Here is a 25,953-nt window from a genome sequence, read left to right on the forward strand (position 1 = left end):
TGGAGAACAGTCTCTGGACTGTGGTCATTTCACCAGGGCTGATGTGCTGTGTGACCTTGCCTGGCTGCCAGCTGGCTGGCCCCCGATCAGACCTCACTGCAGCCTCTCTCATGTTAAAACACGCTTTCTGGGCCAACATCAGCACGGGGAGTCCTTTCATCACGATGACAACACAAGGCCAAGTGCATTCCATTCACGACCAGACACAGACTCAGAACGAAATGTAACTGACACAGCTTGGGCTCCTGAGTGACCTTCAGATGCCAGTGTCAGTCAAATGATTCTAAAGAAAAATTAAGCTCGGGTTTTATTCATCTGGAATGCATTACTAAATGAAGACATGGAATAGAGGTGATTTTTTTTTTTTTTTTTTAAGAATGTAGGAGCCAACTCTATGATGGGGAATGGAGGTCCTTTAAACAGGAGGAAGAACTAAAATGGTGCCCACAAGTCCTACAGATCTGTGATGCTACAACTGATATTTCCAATGCTGACACTAAGTCTGCTCCTGCTTCATGTAAGTGTGTTCTTGTCAAGAGTAGAGTCTTGGAGAAGGTACAGGTAAGCTAATCTCTTATCTAACTCACAATGAGCACTCACTCCAATGAGACTCCATGGGAAGGTTTATAGTCTAGAGTTGGAAACTGGAACACCATGTGGCTGGAATGACTGTCCTAATACGGCAACCTGATACACTACAGCACCATGCCTAAGAAGAACTGAATCGAGCCTAAGGTGCTGCTGCCATTAAGAAGACTCATTTCCATGGTGCCATACATCATGGTGATGAAACCCAGCATGTTTGGTTTTCAACAAACTTAGGAAGAGTACTGTTGTTTAGGATAAGACTCTGCCACTAGGTCTGGAGAATTGCTTTCCAAACTCAGACTACATCAAAAAAGCTTGTCTTTGACAAAAGATCATACATTTTCCTACTGATTTATCTGTTTATTTTTTTTCCATTTTTCCCCTTTGATGGGGCACCACAGTTTCCTGGTTTGAATTTACCAGAAACTCAATTCTTCTAGAATATCCGGCCCCTATAATCGCTAAAGAATCCTCATCTCATTTTGATGGTGGCCCTGATTCAAATCCCCTCCCGCAACATTTTCTGAGGTTTATTATCCCCCCTTATGCATTTGCTTCTACTTAATTAAGCTTAAGTATTACAAATAGCTTGTTTACATACTCTGTGACCATCATCTACTTCAGAATATTTTTAGTTTTACGTGGAACTTTTGATGTTTGCAATAAAGCAAACATTTTAAATCCTTAATAATAAAGCTCCTTTGAGAGAAGTAGCGTGTGTTCCTCAAGTGTCTTTTGGTTCAGGACCTCTGGATGTCTTCTGCTTTGTACCTGGGTAAAACAACCCAGAAGCAACACAAAGTAAACCTGAAGGGCAATGTGGTTTGAGAGTATCTCCTCTGTCAAACCCACACTAAACTCAGCTGAAACTACCTATGGGAGATCCTATGACTACTCAGAAAAGATTATCGATGACATGTCCAAATAAAGATTTACATTTAATTGATTACTGAGAAAGGGAAGTATTGTTTTCATGCAAGTCACAGATTTCAAAAAGGTACAATAGTGTTTGGTCTATTTTTTCTAGAGATTAAGAAAAACGTATAAGTACAATTTCTTTTTTTTTAAATGTTGTATTTCAAATTAAGCCAAAAGAGGACCAAGTTAAAATAGCATCACTTGAAAAAAAAGAAGGGATTAATAAACAATGACATAATCAGGTAGATGAAGAAGCAAAGTGTTTCACCATAGAAGTATTCCAGCCAATGGAGAAGAAATGATAGAGTTAGTGTATCACTATTTTGCAAACTTCTAATGAAATAATGAATCTAGGCAAAGATCTTTAGTGCCCACTAACAACATAAAGAAACAAATAGATATTATGTACTTCTTGATGTAATAAGAAACAGCATTTATGAAACATTCTTCCCCTACTCGATCAAGTCTGTAGTTTTCAATTAGCAATAATCATGCCATGGATAAGTCTCATTGGCTACAATAATGCCACTGCGCAAAGCTGTAGGATCAAGTCTGTAGATCAAACTAACACTTTACAGGAACCACAGAGGACAGAAAAACATAATAAGTGAAAATATGGCAATGCAATCAGAAAATCTACAATGTGGGGAAACTCCGTAGGATAAATGACCTGGTTTCTTAAAAAAACAAAAACAAAAATAAAACAAAAACTAATTACAAAGGAAAAAAAATTATAAAGGAAAAAAGTGAGATGTGGTGCAGAAACTTCTAGATTAAAAGAAAACGAGAGATACACAGGAAAGACAACGCACAAAAGTTGTTTAAACGCACATTCAAACTAATAATGAACAAATGGATGAATTAGTGAGTATACAGCTGGGGAAATTAGAACTACATGTATGATGAGAACTGAGAAATCACTGTAAATGTTTTTAAATGCATGACAACTGCACTAGAATTATGCTTGAAAAAGCATCCTTAACTTTTTATCAGTGTTCTGACATTTTAACAGGTGAATTATAAAATGTCTAGGATTTGCTTTATAACACCCTAGCTGGGGAGGGAAGGTACTTCAGATGGAACAAGAGTGAGCTGGTGGTTTTGTAGCTGGGTATTGGGTACATGGGATTTACTATGGCATTATAATCATTTATATGCTTGAAACTTTTCACAATAAAACGTTGAAAAATTTTAAAGTTGGAAAAAAAAAGCGATGGAGGAGACTTACCCTGCTGGATATCCTTCATTTCTAAATGCAAACTAGATATCAAGATTCCCACAGTTTGAGATCGTTTTCCATCCAATAACTTGATGATCTGGAATTTAAAAATAAAATTAACACAAGCTCAAATGACCATGAAATCTTTCAGAAGTATACCAAAAATATTGACTTTTAGATACTTTGATGAACTAAACTGATGCAACAGCCACTCTATTTTAACAAGACTTTATTTATTTATTTATTTATTTTATTTTTTTAAAATTTTTTTATTATTATTTTTTTTAACAAGACTTTAATTTGAAAGTGACTTACCTACAACTATAGACATTTTAGAAAATAGAGGGAAAACACCAGCCCAAACTCTGTCCATCTAATCTAAGAACTAAAACCTTTATGATACTGTATTCCAATCTTTTTATTGAAACACTTATAAATTGTAACTGCAACATATGTATAATTGTATATACAATGTTTCCACTTATCATTGGATAACATTCCCATATTGCTACTTCTGAGGTCACTTCAGAGCCTCCAATCTTCTTGGCTGTGTCAATTGCCCAGTGGTTTAAGGAAAAGATCAGTGTGATCTCAACTCAGCTGTCTACCAGTGATGCGGCCTTGGAAAAGTGATTTCATGTGTAGGAAAAGTTCAACTTCTTCATCAAGGAGTAGGGCTGACTATATTTATTTTGTATATTTATTCTAAAAATTACATGACATAATATATGTAGAGCACTCATATAGTATATTCTTAACATAGATTATTTAAGTAAAACTTCCCTGTCTTAGGGAGTTGACTTGCTTCATATTTGTGCTATTTTTAATATAAACAATACAATACTTTGTACATTAAACCTTAATTTTAAATTGCTTAGAATTGTTCTTTTATAATAATAATATAGGTATATTAAAACTTTACAGTCTTCTTATAAACTCCAAATGCCTTTTTGCCAGTTATGGAGAGAGAGCTCTACACAGTTTTAGTCTCTCTAAACCTAGTAAGCCAAATCAGTTCCTTCTAATACATCACACAGTGGCCACTAAGGGGGAAAAAATACAATATTTTGTCTCATGTGACACAACTACAAAAATCGATAGGGAATGCACACAAAACATCACCAAACCTGAAGTTTTTTTTAATGTACTTTGTGGGGTAAAATACAAATTAAACTCAATTGCTATGCTTCCCCTTCCACCTAGGTATTTATAAGTTTACATTTAAAATATAGTGAAGACACAGCCAGTAAGAAACATCTATGTTTATATTGGCACTAAACTAGCTGAATCGCATGCTGGTTGAACAATAAGAAATAATGAGTTTGTTCCAAGATTGTCTAATTATCAATCTATCATATCAGTCAACCCTGAATCAGTTATTGCCAGTCCTTTATCTTTCCTTTCCCTGCTCAGAATGGCTACTTTTATATAACTATTAGACCTAAAATATAGTAAATACAAAGTTTTCATCAAAATAAAAGGAATTCTGGGTGCCTGGGTGGCTCAGTGATTGAGCGTCTACCTTTGGCTCAGGGTGTGATCCTGGGATCGAGTCCCCCACTGGGCTCCCTGCATGGAGCCTGCTTCCCCCTCCTCCTGTGTCTCTGCCTCTCTCTCTATATATCTCATGAATAAATAAATAAGATCCTTAAAAAAAGATAAAAGGAATTCTGATTTTTTAGTCCAATGTGTTGAATAATTTCAACATTAGTCAGAGAAAGATTCTTGGGGGATAAAGAATTTCAAGAGTTTTTAAAAGAAATAAGAAGGTAGGTACTTAGTCTTTTACTTTTTTTTTTATATGAAAGCAAAACCAAAAGAAAAAGAGATTATATATAATCAAATATTTTCTTTAAAAATGCAATTTCTGGCTTTTTCTTAGATTGAAAACAAATTTTAAAGTGAAATGATTTTTAAAAGTCCAGTACAAAATTAAGAAAAACCACATTAGTTTTATGTAAGTATTCAGCCATGAATTTATTCATTCAACAAATACCTGCTGTGAATCTTTTACGTGCTGGGCACAGCTTTGGACTCTAAGGATACAGAGGTAATCCAGACAGATTGAGTCCTTGCTTGCCCTTGTAAAGTCTGGAGAGCTTAGTTATCTAAGACAGTCACTTTGGTTTTGTTTTTCTTTCTCAAGATTGCCTTGGCTATTTGAGGTCTTTTGTGGTTTCATACACACTTTAGGATTATTTGTTCTATTTCTTTGAAAAAAAATGACATTGGAATTTTTATAGGGATTCCACTGAACCTATAGATTGCTTTGGGCAGTATGGACATTTTGACAATATTCATTCTTCCAATCCATAAACACAGAATACCTTTCCATTTAATTGTCTTAAATTTAATTGTCAGTGTCTTAAACTTTTCAGTGTATAGGTCTGTCACCTCATTTAAATTTATTCCTAGATACTTTATTCTTTTCAATACGATTGTAAATGAGTTTATTTTCTAAATTTCTGGGATTATTCACTGCTAGTATATAGAAATGCAACAGATTTTTGTATATTTATTTTATACCTTGAAATTTTACTGAATTCGTTTATTAGTTCTACTGGTTTTGGGAATAGAGTCTTTAGTCTATATATAAATTAAGGTTATTTGCAAATAGCAACAGTTTTACTTCTTCCTTTCCAATCTGGATGCATTTGATTTCTTTTCCTTGCCTAAGTCCTCTGGCTAGTTCTTCCAGTATTGTGTTGAATAAGAGCGGTAAGAGAGGGAGGACATCCTTTCTTGATCCTGATTCAGCCTTGAGTATGCTGTTAGCTGTGGGCTTGTCCTATATGGCCTCTATTATGTTGAGGTATGTTCCTTCTCTACCCACTTTATTGATATTGAACTATCCTTGCAGGCCTGGAATAAATCCCACTTGATCATGATGTATGATCCTTTTGATATACCATTGAGTTTGGTTTGCTAAAATTTTGTCAAGGATTTTTGCATCTATGTTTATCAAAGATATTGACTGAGCTGTGGTTTTCTTTCTTTGGTGGTACCCATGTCTGGTTTTAGTATCAGGGTAATGCTGGATTTGTAAAATGAGTTTGGAAGCATTCCTTCCTCTAATTTTTTGGAAAAGTTTGAGAAGGATGCAGTTTAGATCTTCTTTGAATATTCGGTAGAATTCATAGTGGTGCCATACGGTCTTGGCTTTTGTTTGTTGGCAGGTTTTTGATTACTCATTTAATCTCCTTACTAGTAATCAGTCTGTTTAGATTTACTATGATTCAGTCATAGGACACTGGGTTTCTATAGTGATTTATCCATTTTATCTAGAATGTCCAACTTATTGGCATGTAGTCATTCAAAGTAATCTGTTCTATTCCTTTGTATTTATGTCTTATCAATTGTAACTTCTTTTTCACTTCTAATTTTACTTATTTGAGCCTTTCCTCTATTTTTCTCAGTGAGTCTAGCTAAAGATTTGACAATTTTATTTATCTTTTCAAAGAACCAGCCCTTAATTTCCTTGATCTTGTCTTTTTAATCTCCATTTCATTTATTTCTACTCAGGTCTTTGTTATTTTGTTCTTTCTACTAAATTTGGGCTACATTTGTTCTTTTTATAGTTCCTTCAAGTATGAATTTTGATTATTTAAGATTTTTCTTGTTTCTTGTGGTAGGCCTATATCTTCACGAACTTCCCCCCTTAGAACCACTTTTGCTGCATCCCATCGATTTTAGCATGTTATATTCCTATTTTCATTTGCCTCTAGGTATTCTTTTTATTTCTCCCTTGATTTCTTTGCTGACCTACTGGTTATTCAGTAGCATATTGTTTAATCTTCACTTATTTGTGATTTTTTCCCACTTTTCTTCTCGTAATTGATTTCTAGCTTCATACTGTTGTAGTCACAAAAAATGCTTGACATGATTTTAACCTTCTTAAATCTATTGAGACTTGTTTTATGGCCTAAAATGGTCTGCTTTGGTAATGTTCCACGTGTACTTGAAAAAATTATATATTTTATTGTTTTTGGAAGGAATTTTCTGTGTATATCTGTTAAGTCCATCTGGTCTGATGTGTCATTTAAAGCCAATGTTACCTTATTCCAGCAATTCTACTAAAAGGTATTTATCTAAAGAAAACAAATACACTAATTTGAAAAGATATATACATCCCATTTTCATTGCAGCATTATTTATAGTGGCCAAGATACGGAAACAACCTAAGTGTCCATTGATGGATGTGCAAGTGAAGAAGATGTGGTATATATACAAAGGAATACTACTCCTCCATAAAAAAGAATGAAATCCTGCTATATGCAACAACATGGATGAACTTTGGGGGTATCATGCTAAGTGAAATAAGCCAGACAGAGAAAGACAACTATCATAGAATTCACTTATATGTGGAATCTAAAAAACAAAACAAAATTTGTAGATACAGAGAACAGAAGGATATTCACTGGAGTGGAGGAAGGTTGGGGGCAGACAAAAATGGATGAAGGGTGTAAAGAGATATAAACTTTGAATTATAAAATAAGTAACCCATGGTAATGTAATGTCCAATAAGGTGACTGTAGACAATAATGCTACAGTACATATTTGAAAATTTTGAAGAGAGCAAATCCTGTAAGTTCTCATCACAAGAAAAAAAGTTTTGTAGGCTGTTTGTATGGTGATGGTAACTACATTTATTGTGGCAGTCATTTTGCAATGTGTACAAATACTGAATCATTATGTTGTACATTGAAAATGAATGTTGTATATCAATTATACCTCCAAAAAAATCACTTTGTTAAAATTGCTTTAGAGAACCAAACAAGCAAATAAAATATCACCTGAACTAATTGAAAAGAAAATTCAAAAGAAGAAAGGCTTTGGGAATTGACTAGATTCATTCTTAAATGTCCAGGATAGTGACTGATTAAACCTTCATCACAGGGGACGCCTGGGTGGCTCAGTGGTTAAGTGCCTCCTTTAGGCCCAGGGCATGATCCTGGAGTCCAGGATCGGGTCCCATATTGGCCTCCCCACAGGAAGCCTGCTTCTCCCTCTGCCCGTGTCTCTACCTCTCTCTGTGTCTCTCATGAATAAATAAAATCTTAAAAAAAAAACCCTTCATCATGGCATACACACTGACATCGTGGAGACAGGCATAGAAATCAAATTTATCATGAGATCACAAATGGGTAGCAACAATTTCTTCAAACAAACACCCACCAAGCTACTTAGGTACAGTTCTGAAAACCTTGAGTAACACATTCTGCCTACAGGAAAGACAAGGTTTAAATGCAAGTTCTTCTAATAGCTAATTAAAAGAAGGCAAGAGAACAATCAGAAGGGAATTGAGAGAGAGGGGAAAAGATTGAGAGTAAGATTATCTGTCACTGGGAAAAACAAGCATATATATCTCTGCAGTGTTCACCCAGGCTGAATTATGGAAAGGATGTCACCACAATCAGCCATCCTTGTATTTTGTCTAATGGCTTGATATGGCAAGTGTCTGAAAAGAGTGTTATTACTCTTAAGCTGGACTAAAACCTTAAGAGTTGTATGAAATGTAGTGCTTCCTCCCCAAAGAGGAGCATTTGTCAGAGTAATTGTATTCTCCTCCCTATTTGTACCAAATTCCTTACCTCTGACTAGACCTTTAAAAATAGACCTCTAAGTTTCCATGTAATCTCTCTTCAATTGTGGAATAATACAAGGTTTCTCAAAAGCAGCCCAAATGTGGTAGGAGCACAATGGACACTGAATGTATGTATGTCTTAAGACCTCTTTGCTTGTTTCTTTCCTTCCTTCCTTTCCTCCTTCCCTCCCTCCCTACCTTCTAGATTGGAAGGCTTAATGATAATAATAAAAGAACATGAAATCTACTCTATTAATGAATTTTTAAATGTTCAGTAGAGCATTGTTAACTGTAACACATTGTTGTACAGCAGGTTTCTACAATTTTTTCATACTAAATGATGGAGACTCTATACCTATTGAACAGCTACGGCCCATATTTCCTTCTTCCTCCAGCCCCTAGAAGTTTTCTGCTTCTACTTTCTACTTCTATGAGCTTGACTACTTTAGATGCCTCATATAAGTGGAATCATGCAGTAGTTTTCCTTCTGAGACTGGGCTGATTTCACTTAGCATCATTTTCTCAAAGTTCATCCATATTGTAGCATGTGATATAATTTCCTTAAGGCTGGATAATATGCTTACACATACAAACACACACACACTCACACACAAATCACATTGTCTTTGTCCATTCATCTATTGATGGGCATTTAGGTTATTTCCACTTCTTGGCTATTGTGAATACTGCTTCAGTGAACATGGGAGTGCAATTATCCCCTTGATATTTTGTTTTCAATTCTTCTGGATAAATACCCAGAAGTGAGGCTGCTGGGTCATGTGGTAGTTATATATATATATATTTTTTTAAGGAGCCTCCATACTGTTTTTTACAGTAGCGGTACCATTTTACATTCCCATCAGTAATGCACAGGAGTTCCAATTTTTCCACATATTATCGAACACTTGTTCTTTTCTTAATTTTTCCTTTTTGAAAAATTATAGCTATTCTAACAGATGTAAGATGATACCTCACTGTGGTGTTGATTTGCATTTCCTGATGATTAGTGATGCTGAACATCTTTTCATACCTTTGACCATTTGTAGGTCTTCTTTGGAGAAATGTCTATTTTTAAGTCCTTTGCCCATTTTCCTTTTTTTTTTTTTGCTTTTATTTATTTATTTATTTTTATAAATTTATTTTTTTATTGGTGTTCAATTTGCCAACATATAGAATAATACCCAGTGCTCATCCCATCAAGTGCCCCGCTCAGTGCCCGTCACCCAATCACCCCCACCGCCCGCCCACCTCCCTTTCTACCATCCCTAGTTAGTTCGTTTCCCAGAGTTAGGAGTTTCTCATGTTCTGTCTCCCCTTCTAATATTTCCCACTCATTTTTTCTCCTTTCCCCTTTATTCCCTTTCACTATTTTTTATATTCCTCAAATGAATGAGACCATGTAATGTTTGTCCTTCTCCGATTGACTTATTTCACTCAGCATAATACCCTTCAGTTCCATCCACGTCAAAGCAAATGGTGGGGATTTGTCATTTCTAGTGGCTGAGGAATATTCCATTGTATACATAAACCACATCTTCTTTATCCATTCATCTTTCGATGGACACCGAGGCTCCTTCCACAGTTTGGCTATTGTGGACATTGCTGCTATAAACATTGGGGTGCAGATGCATTTCACTGCATCTGTATCTTCGGGGTAAATCCCCAACAGTGCAATTGCTGGGTCGTAGGGCAGATCTATTTTTAACTCTTTGAGGAACCTCCACACAGTTTTCCAGAGTGGCTGCACCAGTTCACATTCCCACCAACAGTGTAAGAGGGCTCCCCTTTCTCCACATCCTCTCCAACATTTGTGGTTTCCTGCCTTGTTAATTTTCCTCATTCTCACTGGTGTGAGGTGGTCTCTCATTGTGGTTTTGATTTGTATTTCCCTGATTCTTTGCCCATTTTTCAATCAGGTTTCTCTTTTATTGAGTTGTAGGCATTCCTTATATGCTTTGGGACATTAATGCCTCATCAGGTATATGGCTTGCAAATATTTTCTCCCATTCCATAGGTTGTCCTTTCACTCTGCTGTTTCCTCTATTATGCAGAAGCTTTTCAGTTTGATGTAGTCCCACTTACTAATTTTGCTTTTGTTGCCTGTGCTTTGGTGTCATATCCAGGAAATAATTCAAAGACCAATGTTATGAAGCTTTCCTCCCTATATTTTCTTCTAGGAATTTTATAGTTTCATATTTTTTAAAATAAAAGGTATTAATTTATTCATGAGAGACACAGAGAGAGAGGAAGACACAGGCAGAGGGAGAAGCAGGCTCCCGGTGGGGAGCCGGATTTGGGACTCAATCTCAGGATCCCGGGATCACAACCTGAGTCAAAGGCAGATGCTCAACTATTGAGCCACCTAGGTGCCCCATAGTCTCAGATCTTACATTTAAGTCTTTAATCCATTTTGAGTTGGTTTCTGTTTATGCTGTAAGACAAAGGTCAAATTTCATTCTTTTGCATGTGGATATGCAGGGGTTTTTTTTGAGGAGGAGCCTATCCTTTCCCTGTTTTGTAGTTTTGGCAACCTCATTGAAGATCATTTGACCATAATTGTATGGGTTTATTTTTGGGCTCTCTTTTCTTTTCCATTGGTCTCTATGCTTGTTTTGATAGTAATACCATACTGTTTTGAATGCCATAGCTTGTTATAAGTTTGGAAGTTAGGAAGTGGGGGACAATATCAAACAAATGACAAGGAGAAAATGAGAAGTAAAGATAGGGCTAAGAAAAATAGAATATATGTTTTAAAAAATCCTTAAGTCCAATATGTAAAATGATTAAGGGGAAGCACATGGAAGAATACATAATCAACAGACCGAGTGAGAGTTCAGGTGATTAAAAAGGCTGACCCAAGACTTCAGCATATATTCCGATCTTTCTGAAACCAGTTAAAAGATTGGGCTGTGCAAGATGTGAAGAGACGGTGTCAGCAAGAGGGAAGAGGAGGAAAAAAGAGAGGTGCTCTGTGGGTTCTCTGGTCATATTTTAGAAGCTTCTGCCCAACTCTTGGCCAATGTGGTCACAGGAACACAGATTGGAACAGGCAAAATTTCCTTTGTTTAACACACATATTAAATGACTCCTGTTTGCCAGGTACTGAGCTTGGGACTAAAGACTAGTATAAACTTTGGTCTTTGGAGAGTTGTCAAGTTTAGAGAAATATTTGTTATTTTTTTCTATTTTCTTTTTGTGAGTTCATTATTTTTAATTACAAAAGCAACAAATGCTTAACTGTAATGAAAAATACAAACTATAAAGAATGTAAAAAAGTAAAAGGTGAAATATTCTCTCATCTCCCAGTTCCAATGCCAAGTTACCACCCCCCCCAGTAATGGGGGTTTGTCTCCTTCCAGATCTAAACATGTGTGCATGGCCACATATGTGTAGGCATATGTGTAGGATTTTAGCTTTATAAAAATGACAAGCAATACATTTTGTTCTGCAACTTTTCCCCGTTGTTCTGTGTAATTCTTTTTCTTTTCTAAATATATTACTGATACCTTCCATGTCAGTGCAGACAGGACCACTTTAAGTATGGTACATAATTTAAGTATTCCTCTATTGATGGACATTTAGAGATTCTCCAAAATTTGTCTATTATTAACAATCCTGTAAAGAGCAGCCCTGCAGATAACCACTTGAGCTTATATTTCTATAGAAGAGATTTATAGAAGTTGTTCAAACAATACGTCCATTTTTAGTTTTGATAGATATTGCCAAATTGTTTCTAACAGATATCAATTTACTCTCCTGACAAGTATTGGAGAGTGACTGTTTTCCTAGTCCTTCACCCTTTTAGGTATGATCAGTTTAAAAATTTTTGGCCAATATAATAAGTAAAATGTTTTTTCACTCTTCTACATTTCTAATGATTTAATAGTAAGGTTAAACATTTGGCTATTGGTAACATATTCTTGTGGATTGTCTTTGTATCCTTTTTACTATGTTTTCCAATTACTAGATCTATTAGGCTGGTACACAGCAAAGAAATTTAAATAAGGACATGCCTGAACAGCAAAAATAAAGAGATTTACACAGAGATTGCTGTGGTGAGGAGGCATTTTCTAAGGGAAGAAGAGAGAGAATTACCTTTTATTGTCCCCCCCAATGATGCACTAGGTATTATGCTAGCTCTGCACACAAGCCAATCCAAATGGACAGTTGTGAATTAGAGGCAGTGAGCATCAGGATACAGTAAACTTTTATTCCTTTAGTGGCCCCCTATGGATTTCTAGAGAGAATGATACTTCACACTCAAGAGGCTTATAAAGCAAGTGTAGTCTCCTCATTGCTAGGGCATTGAAGCAAGGGACACAAAAATAGAAGAACACCTTGTTCTGATAACCCAATACTTTTGTTGTTCTTTTGATATTTGTGATCGAATCTCACAACTCCTTACCCAGATACACACCTGTTATCAGAGGCATTTGCCTTCATTGCAGAGTAGCTAGGAAGAAAATATCAAGGAGGGAAGAATATGGGAGTAAAGAAAACTGATGGGGAAAATAAAGAGAAGAAAGGAGAACAAAGATTGAGAACATGATAAAAGGTTGGAAAAAAAAGATGATCACCTAGTTATCAATCTATAATTATTACATTGTTTTTCAAATAACTTTTTAGAATCGTGCTAAAATTTCAAATAACTAGATCAATTTGTGTAGAACCCTCTATTAACTGAAAATTCCCCTTGCTTTTCATTATATGCATAATTACATATAATGTAATTTCATTACATTATATGCATTCTTAGTAAGGCGACCTCTAGATAAAGTGAACTTCAAAAATTCTTCTCTGAAGAGAAAGAACACATGACAAAAAGATAAACTATTATTGGATATTTATTCTCTCCTATCCACTAGCTTCTCTAAGATATCCTAGGCTTGGAAGAAATCAAACCTAATCATCTACACATTCCATATCTACATTACTGAACAGTGTGAACTGGTGATCATAGGATTATCTGGAACATTTTTAGAACCGTAATGTTCCTGAGATTGTCAGATATTTAATCGTCTGTCCTTTTTATAGTAGGAGATTTAACTGATACATTTAAAAAAAATAGCCACAGGATTTAAAATACAAAAGTTCTATCAAAACATTTATTAATTAAACAATTTAATTAATCAACACCAAACCATTATTTAAGCCTACTAGTTGTTATTATTCTGTGCCATTTTAACACTTTTTAGAAGTTGGCCCAAGCCAAAGGTTCCCAACAATGTTACAATGTAAGTAGAAATAGAAATACGACTAAGAACTATAGCTATAAATACAATAGTCCTCGCTTTTAGCTTTAGCATGCTGAGCAGCCACAGGCTCTTGGCCAGCTATGAAAAGTCATCAGCATCAAAGTCTGGCAACTAGTTGTTAAGAGAAAAGTCAGGAGACCAGCCTTCTATTTCTAGAACTTCCCTGACTCATCCTTACATCAATACTGAAATGTAGTCAGTCCAATTCAACAAAATTCACAATATGCGAACTCCTATGTTGGTGTACTACCGCAAAGGGTGTATATATACATATACACACATACATACACACACACACATATATATGTTCAGTGGGAGTTCAAAGACTAGTGTAAAGGGGAAACTCATATAAATAAGTCTGATACAAAGGAGTTACTAATAGGGATCAGTGAATATAAAGAGATTCTAATTGTCCTTCCTCTATAATCTCCCGTATATGAGCCAGGACTCACTGAAAATGGGGGTTTTGAAGGAGATGGCTGTTTGGGACACAGTCTTCCCCTGGGTAGCCTAAGAGCACTTCCCAAAGTTACATTCAGTGTCCCTTTCCTGAAACAAAAATCCAGGTCTCATGCTCAGAAAACTACCCTGTGAAAGAGATTTGAAAGATGATAAGCTTGTCAGACCATGAGCCCCCAAATGCCATGGTAGCTCATGTTCTGCTTAGACATATAGAAGGGAGCTCTTTCCATCTTGCATAACCAATGGGGTAAAGGTTCTTCTAGGCATTAGAACTAATAAGCAGCCAGGACTTTCAGACTCCAGAAGACCTTGAAGCCAGGCCACCATATTTGATTGTTGGACATCGGTAAGCTTCCTGATTTTATCAATCCATAGTTTCATAATGTGAACGTCAAACAAATGTTTTTCCATGTTTATGTGGAACCAGTCGGTGGAATTATGCCTTGAAGCTTCTGATGTGACTTCCTCCCCATGTAGATTCTTAGGGGAAAAAAGTGGCCACCCCATGCTGTTCAAGAAAGATACTTCAGAGAATATTTATGAGATGGTATAAGTACCATAAAAGTTTGCTCATTCAGTGCATACACTAGTTGAAATGGGTTTTGGGATCGTTTACCATTAGCATTGAAGAAACTTGCAAATGTTGTAGACAATACTTTACCTTCTGCCTTTGGGTAGGCTCAGAAATTAAAGATGGACCTGACTTTACAAGGGAGAGTTCATTCTTTAAGAGATTATTAAGGTTACCTTCATACAATGTACGCATAGTTATAGTCATTTTATATCATCAAATAAATAAAACACAGTGGTACCTCAGCTAATTGTGAAAATGGCCTAAACTTTTCATCCTATTCCTATTCTGTGACTACTCTCAATGTCTATTTTTCATTTTTCTTTGTCCTCACGTGCATATTACTTGATTTGTCATAAAGCTCATTTTCTAGTATTAAGTAGCTTTTGGCACCAAGGAGTTTCACTTAATGTCTGATTCAAATTCCTCATACTTCCATTTCAAATAATCTTTTTCTGTGCTCAGGGAAGGCAGATAATAGCTAGTCTCATCATCCTCTACACAAAGCTCCTTCATAAACTTTATGACTGTCATTTGTTATTTTTTTAAACAAGAGATGCTTTCTACCACATCTTTAAAAATCAGGTCTGAGAAACGTCAGCAAGCTCTCAGTTTATCTTGGTCCTATCTGGAGTCAGCTGAACTTGGCAGCACACAGCTTTCTCCAAGGTATAATTACAGTCTGGAGGAGAATGCAATTTGTGCAGCATTCCACTGACCTACAAGCTGACCTTGTGCAGGGGCAAATTCACAGGTTGCGTTAAACCCTATTAGACATGCCTAGTTTAAGGCAAAGCTTTTCCAGACCCCCGCCTCATGCTGGATTAGGGCATATCACACATGCGTACTATTACATTGCCTAAGGAGCTCCTGCAATGCCTTCCAGAGAGGGGATAGGCAGGCCGACATCCCACACTGCCTAATCCTGCACCTTGAGCTAGTGTATCCAAATGATTATTATTTCTTACATATGTGGATTTTTAGAAGAACCTGCCTCTTTGAATAAGAATTAAGACAGAAACGGGCAGATTTGCTACATTGGAAAAACCACACCCTGACTACTCAGCTAGAAAAGTCTTGCCAGACAGACTGAGAAAGAACTCCTGCCAGGCCCAGCGGGATTTTTCACATCTACATAAAATCCACATATATCTTCAGCTTTCTGCCTGAGCTTGGCAGATGTGGCCAGAAGTAAAAATAAAAATAAATGGTCTGAATAGACCACAAATACTGGAAGCCTACTTGGCCAAGTGAGTTCAGCACAGCTACAAAATTAAGAGAATTATGGAAGCCTTCTTCTTCCAGGGAGCCTTCCCTGTCTGGAAATGAAGACAATGGATTTCTACACCTCTATCTTCACTAGATATCAAACACATTCAAACCTATACCAGATCAGGTAGGTACTCTGTTCTTTGGTTTAGTCCTCACATTTGAAATTCGTCAGTTTTAGTCACAGGATTTCCATCTCCAGTGAAGTTGGTTTTATCATAGAACAGGCGCCACATCTAGTTAAATACGGCCATATATGTTATTACCAATAAATATCTCCTGGGCACTTTAGGCAAATAAAAGCATGTGAAAGTTGCTGTCTTTTCTGTCTGAATCACCCTCTCCTTCACCAAAAACAAATAAATAAAAGATCCACATATATAGGCAGATATCTACTTACATGACAGGGATATATTTCAATTATCCATGTGCAGGTCATGTTTGACTATATAGAACCAATGAGTGAGTGGTTTGCCTCTCAAGGAAATTGAAGACAGTTTAAAATACACAGACAGGAGACCATCTGCCTCCCCAAAGCAAAATTCTAAAAAAAAAAAAAAAAATATTTCTATTTTTGTGCCTTCAGACTGGTGATCTTTGGCTTAGGCTTCATATCAATACTCACTGAATGCCACTACTTGGCAAAACCACAGACATTAAGAAGCTGGTTTAAAGCACATGCACTACTAATGAGAAATCAGGTTATCTCGTCAACAGTTATCCCTTGAACTTGTAAGCCACTGGCTGCCAAAGAGATCCAGGGACTTTCATAATGACTGCTGCATTTATCTTGAAGACATTCTTGTGGACTACTTTGGTAGGTGGATAGAATCCTACAGTAGAGACGGAAACTGACAAACCTATCCTACAGGCTACAATCTCTAAGAGTCAAGCTGATAACCTACACTGGATACATCGAAATTATAAATAAGTGTGGACCCCAAACTGGCTGGATTGGGGAGCAGCATCTACTAGGGACAAGATATGGTACAACAGGGAAACCTTGGGTTTAGTGCTCTCCCACTGACCTGTCACCTGTTCGCAACCCCATCCCTGCCAAATTGCAAATTCTTATTTTATAATTAATAGAAACCTAATTTGGAAGATAGAATGAGAATTTCCCAAGGTAATTCTAAGAGGTGATATAAGATAACACAAGGTCATGAAGCACAAGAGCCTATGGATGCAGGCCTTATATACAAAATTTTTTAAATTCATGGGATGAAACAATTGACACAATTATACTTCATAGGTGTGACTATTCTTGTGCCCTCCATGCCATTTTTAATGTGGCAGTGACTGGAGATGGGACAGGTAAGCAATTCCTCCTCCCAGTCAATGCCAGAAACGAGGGCCAGCTAGAGGGGAATGGCAAGACTAGAGGTTGGCAGTCATCTTGCTCTCTCTCCTCAGGGAGAGTGAGCACTTCTTTGGAAACATGCAATTGTTTCTTGGCAGGTGCCCAGGAAAATAAATGCTGACTCAGGTTCCTTGTCCCTTCTCCTGTGTTCCCTCCCCTGCCACTCTTTGGCATCACAGCCAGAGAAGTCAGTTGGCTGGCTCCATGGTGCCATATTATGAAGTGTCACCTGACTTGCTACAAACAAGCCCTCACTTCTGATGGGTCAGTATGGCCAGGTATGCTTCTGGGTAGTGGCCTCCATCAACTGGCCTGATGATGCCATTAAAATAAGCTTTCCACACATAGCCTGATTATCTGTCCCACTAAATGTTTCAAGGAAAACTAAGCTTCACTGTTCTGTCAGACTGCTAGGTCTGAATCTCTTCCATGGCCTTATTTTTGGGGACACATAAAATTGCTCAGATGAAGTTTACTTTAAGGATTTAGGCTCTTCACCAAGAAATGTGAAAAGGCGAATTGTCATTCTGTCTTGCATCTGAGAACATATTTGGCAACCCATGCCCTTACTGACGAGACAGAAAAGCCCTTTTATTGGTTTTCAGACCAGTGAATTCTGCTCAGAAAGCAAATGGAGAGAAGATGACAGCAGGTGAAGGCTGAGGCTGAGACAGGGGTGGGGGTGGGGTACCATGGGGCAGAGGGGGATGGGAATATGGGAAGGAGATAATCCTGATGGTTTGGGAATTTTTGTGCCAATATGAAATCATATGCATTTTCCCATTGATCAGAGACTTAGGAGAGAAAATGACCAGGACGGGATCCCTGGGTGGCGCAGTGGTTTAGCGCCTGCCTTTGGCCCAGGGCGCGATCCTGGAGACCCGGGATCGAATCCCACATCAGGCTCCTGGTGCATGGAGCCTGCTTCTCCCTCTGCCTGTGTCTCTGCCTCTCTCTCTCTCTCACTGTGTGCCTATCATAAATAAATAAAAATTAAAAAAAAAAATTAAAAACTGTAAAAAAAAAAAAAAAAAAAAAAAAAAAAGAAAATGACCAGGAGACATCAGTGTTTTCATTTCCCCAACTTCAAGCGGGACCAAAGTACCACCACACAAAGGTAGAGGTGAGAAATGTCATCCTATTATTTCAGAGAGCTCAAAGCCTCTTCAAGAGTGCTTGGCTGTAACGAGCATGAAACAATTCTAACTACTGACAGCTGACCTGGTGAGAAGCAGTTGGACAGAGGGCTACGTGGTAGAAAGAAAATGAAAAAGAAAACAGAAGACTATGAAAAGATCCAACCCCTAGTAAAATATAAAACAAAACCAAAACAAAACACAGGCCCAACTGTCCAAGACTCTGCTTTTTAAACTGATGGTGTGAATGCTAAGCTACAGTGGTCCAAGAGCGAGAGGAAAGAGGGATTCTCTTTGGGACAAATGTTAATAACTTCAGTATAACCCACAAATATTCAATTCATGGCTTCAGGTGGCCTCCAACCATCAGGGCTCAAACTCTCCTAAGGCCAGGAGCTTATTCCACATATATAACTTAACCTTTAATGCTGGATGGAGAATTTATTTACTCTGTTTTAGGAGGGATGGGAGTAGAGTGGTTCACCATCCAAGATATAACAGAGGCATCAAGCTTTACCTCAGGTTTTACTGTTGTTTTAAATTTCCATATTATAGTTCTACTGTAAAATCCCATCCCAACAAGCAATGTACCTGGCTATCAAAATGAGTAGTGTAAAATGTTCTTTCTCCTCCCCTCTCTCCTCACTGGATCCAGCACTGAGGAGAACAGTGAAAGCTTTTGTTCAGTTATTCCTAAATTGGGATTCCATGGGATCAGGATCCTACATACTTCTACAAACTGTAGGAAAAGCCTGTGGTTGTCCATAGAAAGCTGTCGAAGAAGGCAATTAAAAATTTGTGGGATATCCTCTAGAAGTTTAGTGTGCATGTGAATTACCAGGGACCTCATTAAAAAAAAAAAAAACAGATTCTCATTCACTAGGAATGAGATAGGACCTATTTTGGATTGAACTGCATTCCTCCTACAAAAGATATGTTGAAGTGTGAATCTCCAATAGCTCAGATTGGTGTGATTTGGAAATGGGGCCAGGTGTAATTAATAAAGATGAGGTCATAGTGGAGTCAGATGGGCCCCTAATCCAACGTGGCTGGTATCCTCAAAGGAAAATGGCCATGGGAAGACACAGAGACAAAGAGGGAGAATGCCAAGTAATGAGAAAGGCAGAGAATGGAATTGCACTGCTGTATGCCAAGGGATGGCAGACATGGCCAGCCAACCACCAACAGATGGGATGTGGTGAAGGAGGATTCCCCTACTGGTTCCATGGGGAGGATGGCTCTTTCCAATACCTCGATTTCAGACTCCCAGCCTCCAGAACTATGAGACAATAAATTTGTTGTTTTTAGTCACCCAGTGTGTTAAGGCAGGCCTAGGAAACTAACACAGGGGCTGAGGGCCTTCTATTTCTAGTAAGCTACCAGGTAATGCTTATGCTGCTACTTCACACGTCACACTTGGAAAGTCAGGTGACCTCAAATAAATATCCTGTTTGGTCACTCTTACTGGCACTTAGCACACTGACATATACATGTATGTATATGTATATATACATGTATGTATATGTATATATACATAGGTTTATACGTATGTATAAACGTAGTTTTATAAGATCCCTGATTCCCAGAGGTTCTTTCCTGACTGACCAGCTGGAAATGTGCCCCTGTCTCTAGCAGTCTCCGAAAGCTATATGTCCAGTCAAGGACGACTGCTTTCTTACGTAAGGGCCAACTCTGGGAATGCAGGTAGCCATGCTGGTCTCCTAAGGATTCTAAAAAAAAGTTTGTAAGACTTTGGACTTGCTGACTTATCCGTATTTCTCATTTAATTCTAAGACATTCAGTCTCCTATATATCCTTGGTGACTCAAATAAGGCTTTTTCTCTCCAAAGCTTAGAATGTTAGGCTTTTGAAAAGAACACATGCTAATAATTACTCCAAGCTGGGTAGTGATGATGGGCAACAGAAATCTTATTATCTTCAATGTCATTTGAGGTCTTTGATATGATAATCACTGCATTCAAGATATCAGAAATGATGGATGGCCTTTGATTCAGGGTGCACTGCGATGCAAATTACCTGGCTCTTTCCCACTCCTGCTCAGATGGTGAAGAGCTAGTGAAAGTGGGCACTTCTAGTTTCAGGGCCTCAAGCCACCAGGAGGCAAAATCAGTGGCAAAACTCAAAAGAGTTTCAAAGTCCCTTCTTTAAGGGAGCCCAAGGCTACTTTAGTTTTCCCTTTTATGGACACACTTCACCTAGGACAACCCTGTGCATGGTCTTAATGTGCACCCATTGCTGAAATGTACAGCTATTTACAACCTAAGTCCTTCTACTCTCTTAACCTTCTGGGCAACAGCAGTAGATGTAAGAGCCACTGCTTCTAGTAGTCCTTCAATAAACATGCCACAAGGATTCCAGGAAATTCTAGCAAGGAAGGAAAGATGAAAGAGCAAAGTGTATAGGTACCTTAAAACCACTATGACATGCTGTCAGGGCTTACAGTATGGAACCCAGCACCTCTCCCCGAGTCAGTGATTAGTCTTCATCATTGTCCTCGCACTCACAGTGCAGCCACCAGGGAAAGTGAGCACATGCTATATGCTATCCTGCAGGCCGCCACGTGGACGGAATAACACAGTGATCCAAAATATTTACTTACTGTTATCCCTGAAGAATAAGCCCCTACCTGAGTCCTGACTACAGTCATCAGTGTATGTACCCTGAGGTTCTCGTAGGAATGAATCACCTCCTGATAGCAGGCAAGTGCAAAAAAGCACACAGTAGGTGATTTGCCCAGAGTCACCAGCCACCTGACTACTAGGCCTGTGCACTCACCCTTGAAATACATCTCATTCCTGCAAGAAGGTACACTCCTCATCCCTCACGTTGCAACAAGGCAATAGCCTCTAAAACATGAAAATCAAAATGCGTATGAGTTTTAGGGTAGCAAAGGAAAGGTCTTTTGCTTCCTTTTCTCCTATAAAACCAACCCCAAATTGTGGGACTGAGTATCAAAACCAAAACCTGTCTTCAGTGAAACTAGGAGGCCCCCTGCAATTATCAAAACAGAAAATGTGAAGGCAGAAGTCGTTAAAAGAGTAGCAAATTCCACAGCATGGTGGAAGGACAAACCTGATAGTCTGCAGGGGAAGGGAGAACCTCGGACATGCACAAATTAGAGGGATCATGTGCTCGTGGAGGCAATGATGAGGTGGGGAGCCAAAAATAAAAGGATAATTTAAAAGTGGTATACAGTTCAAGTAGATGCCAGATGTATAATCTCACCTGTGTTCAGGAAATAGAGTTTCTGGAGGAATTCAACCAGAAAGACTTGGGGTTCATGGACATCAGGCAAAGTAGACAGTGGAGTGGAGGTCTTGTAGTGGAATGGGATAATTTTTAAAATTCCACATCCTTTCTTAGCCTCTCTGTCAGAATGCTAGCTGCTGAGGCTAAGATATGAAAGGCTGACATATCACTCCTCAGGCCCAATCAGGTACCTAGAGAAATTCCATCTGAAAAAACACATCAGTCTAAAAGCAAAGACAAGGGGCTCCTGGGTGGCTACGTGGGTTAAGCACCTGCCTTCCGCTCAGGTCATGATCCAAAAGGGAACCCACATCAGGATCCCTGCTCAGCAGGGAGTCTGCTTCTCCCTCTGCCCCTTCCCCCGCAACTCCATATTATCTCTCTCTCTCTCAAATAAATAAATAAAATATTTTAGAAATAAGATAAAATAAAATAAAATAAAATAAAATAAAATAAAATAAAATAAAATAAAATAAAATACAAACTCCCAACTGAAGTGGCTGGTCTGCAACTGTTTGCTCCACCATGTGATCCACCACTGGGCAAATCTTGTCCATTTCTACTGAGTTTCCATCCAGATTTATCACACCTCAGTCTCATATGTGCAATAGCAGCCAAAGATCACCAACTATTTCAAGACTCCTTTAACATGCAATACAGATGTCAGAACCAAAAAAATATTAAAAAGGAACTTGGAAGCTGAAACAGAAGGAAAGAAGTAAGCAAAAGACATATGTAAAGAAACTATAATTTATGAACTTAAGAAGTTAATTGTATTCTTTAAAAAATGTAAAATGAACTTTGAAATACAAAAAGCTTTGTCTATCAAAATAGGAAGTCCATAGTGCTAAGAAAGTGAGAACTACTAACACCTTTGGAAGCACTCTAACTTACCCAAATCTTCCCCAAAGGACCCACTCTTCTGATTTTATGTTTATTATTGCCTTGCTTTTATTTTTTGTTATAAATAATTTTATCACAAATGTATGATTCCATAAACTTTATAGGCTTTCACAATTTTGACCTTCAAGTCAATGGAATTATTCATGACTTTAGTCACTCAACATCTCACTTAAAAATCATCGATGTGGATAAGTTAACTAATTTTCAAAGCTGTATAGAATTCTATTCTGTGCCCTAACCTCCGTCTACTCATCTACTCTGGTGATAGTGTCATTTTCATATTTTTGCTATTATAAACAAAGCCTTTACAAACATTCTCATAGGAATCTTCTGGTACAAATGTGTAGAAGTTTGAACAGAGGGTGTACATGTTCACATGAACCAGGTAAAGCCAACGTGCTTCCCAAGTGCACGCAACACTTGACTTCCCAATTAGCACACTGAGAATTCCTACCATTCCACATCCCTCTGAAATTTCACAGTTCTACTATTAATTTTTGCCAAGCTGGTGGGTATAAAATGAGACCTCTGCATTTCCTAGTTGCTGACTTGCTGATTATCTCTTCACATGTTCATTGACCATTCCAGGACAAGCCTTTTCATGTCTTTTGCCTATTTTCCTAGTAGAAGGTGATCAACTGATTACTGATCAGTAAAAATTCTATATATATTTTGGAGAGTAATTCTTCTTCAGTTACATATGTTATGAATGTTTTCCCTAAGCTTGCAGCTTATCTTTTCATATTTTTGGGCTATCTTTTGATGAACAGGAGTTTTTTATTTTAGTGCACATATTTCTTATTTGATTTATACTTTTTGTGTCTTTTCCATGTGAGGTTAAAACATAGGCTCCTATATTCTTTTTAAAAACTATTAACTTTTTCCTTTCATGTACTTGATGCATCTGGAATTGATTTTTATTCATGATATGAGGGAGGGATCTATTTTCTTTCCTTCGGGATATATATATATATATATATATATATATGTGTGTGTATATATATATATATATATATTCAATTTTTACAATGTTTCTTAATAGTCAATTTTACCCACTGAACTGAGATACCAAATTTATCATATATTGATTTTTGCTTCTGAACCCTCAACTCTATTAATCTTTGTTTAGTTTTCTGTGCCAATTATTACCATACCATAACTACCTTATTTTTCTTGATATGAGATAGAATAAGTATCCTGATTTTTCGTTTTCAGATTTTTTTTTATTTTTCTGAGTTTTATGTTTCTTATTCTCTTACTTAAGGAAAAATAGTTTTGCCACAGATACATATATGATTCTATAAAATTCCTTGGATTTTCATGTATTTAACTTCAGGCCAGTGGAATTATTTTATTGTGACTTTTTTACTAAACATCACAATTAAGGTTGTGTTTGTCACATTATTTTTTGAACCTCTGCTCTTTCACACAAATTTTTAGAATAAGCTTGTCAAACTCCAAATAATCCTATTTAGATTTTGATTGGAATTACTTTGAAACTAGATATCAATTTGGGGTTAACTGACATCTTTATAATACTGGTTTTCCTATTCATAAAGAGAATATCTCTCCTTTCATTTAGGTCTACTTTAATGCTTTCAATACAGTAATTTTTATCCATTGCTGGATTCAATTAGCTAATCTGCTATTTAGGATCTTCACATCTCTATTGGAGAAATTAGCCTGTAACGTTTCTTTACTTCCTGTCCTTGTCTGATATTGCTAGCAAGGCTATATACCAGCTTTGAGTGTAACATCATTTTCTAGTCTCTAAAGCATTTTGTGTAAGAAGGAACTGTTTGATGTAATCAAACCATCTGGTACTCTGTGGGGAGATTTTAAATTACTGATCCAATTTCCTTAATATTTATAGGCATTCGGGTGTTCTGTTTCTTTTGGATTCTGATTTGTTAATTCATATTTTTCTAGGAAGTTGTTTATTTCATGTTCTTTAATTAGCAAAAGCTTGTTCATGGTATTCCCTTATATCTTATACATTTCTATTACATCTTGTAGTTATATTCACTTTTACTTTCCTAGTATTTTTATATATGTTTGTTCTGCTCAATCCTGCCAAAAGTGTGTCAATTTATCGTTTTCAAAGAACAAATCTTTAACTTTACTGATCTTTTGTACTGTTTTAAAAGTTTTTAAAATTCCCATTCTCATTTTTAAAAATTTGGTTGAAGCATATGAAATTGTAAATATTTGATCCCATTTGACCTAAAAAATGGCTTTTCTTGTCATTTAACCTATGATTTTTAAATGATTTTTCTAATTTCTTTGGCTTCATTTTTTAGCTATTAATTTTGAAAGCTAAATTATTTTTTACCTTTTTCTTTCCTAATATAAACACTTATAATCATACATTTCCAGGAGTCTTGATAACCAATATTTTTATTTTCTGAGTTAAATGTGTTTTTTGAGTCCCATTATAACTTCTTTCTTGATCCATGAATTATTTACAGGTATTAATGTAAAATTTAAAAGGCAAGGAGGTTTTTGTTATTAGCATATTTAAGTTCTCTTTCTATTTATTTATAATTTCAGTTTGATCAGAGGATGTGGTCTGTATGAAAAACACTTGAAATTTATTGATATTAGCAGGACATTTTCATTTTCTTAAGCCTTTTAATACTGCTTAACTCTTTTTCTTTTCTTTTCTTTTTTTTTTAAGAGAGGGAGAAAGAGAGAAGGGAGGAGGGACAGATGGAGGGAGGGAGGGAGGGAGGGAGAGAGAGAGAGTATCTTAAGCAGGCTCCACGCCTGGCATGGAGCCCAATGCGGGGCTCAGTCTCACAACCCTGAGATCACAATCTGAGCTGAAGAGTTGGCTGTTTCACTGACTAAGCCACCCAGGTGCCCCATAATACTGCTTATGTCTTAAAATTACATCCATGTATAATGCTGATGAAAATTAAAGTATAATAGCTATTCAGTCTATTTTTTTATGAAAACCAACCTAAAATATCATACTTTAAATTCTATCATCACCTAAATCAGCCATTCTAGACATGCTTATATTTATTTGTAGCTTAACATGTTCTAAAAGGATTCATGCAGGCCACCTATGTCCCTGCCAACAGCTGGCACACTTAAAACTGTACTGCAAACATGGATTACCAAGCCAAATAAAAATAGTACTAGAAAATAGAGGCAAATTTTCTCACCTTTTTGTTCTATTACATTGTTTTCTCTTGGCACACCTTGAGGACATTCACCTCTGAGCATCCAATTTAAATTCATTAAAAAAATCACATTGTCCTGTCCCAGTGGGACACACACAGAAAGGATAGAGTAAAAGTGACCTCCTATAGCTCTCTAGGGGCTCAGACGCCATCACTGAATTAGAAATGGCAACTCTGCTCGAGTCCCCTCTGAAGTAGGTACTATTATTATTCTCACCTTATAGAGGAGG

At 37.0% G+C, this 25,953-nt stretch overlaps 1 protein-coding gene and 1 pseudogene across 1 annotated transcript in view; both read right to left on the reverse strand.

Moving 5' to 3' along the window:
- The window catches only part of FMN1 (formin 1), a 419,007-nt gene that overhangs the window by 149,695 nt on the left and 243,359 nt on the right, over window positions 1–25,953 (reverse strand). Inside the window, 1 exon segment of the mRNA XM_041746469.1 lies at window positions 2,735–2,822. Within this exon segment, the coding sequence (XP_041602403.1) occupies window positions 2,735–2,822 (88 nt within the window).
- Window positions 1,914–2,046, reverse strand: LOC121486056 (annotated as a pseudogene).

Source organism: Vulpes lagopus, chromosome 2 (genome assembly GCF_018345385.1).
Source record: "Vulpes lagopus strain Blue_001 chromosome 2, ASM1834538v1, whole genome shotgun sequence".
Classification (NCBI taxonomy): Eukaryota; Metazoa; Chordata; class Mammalia; order Carnivora; family Canidae; genus Vulpes; species Vulpes lagopus.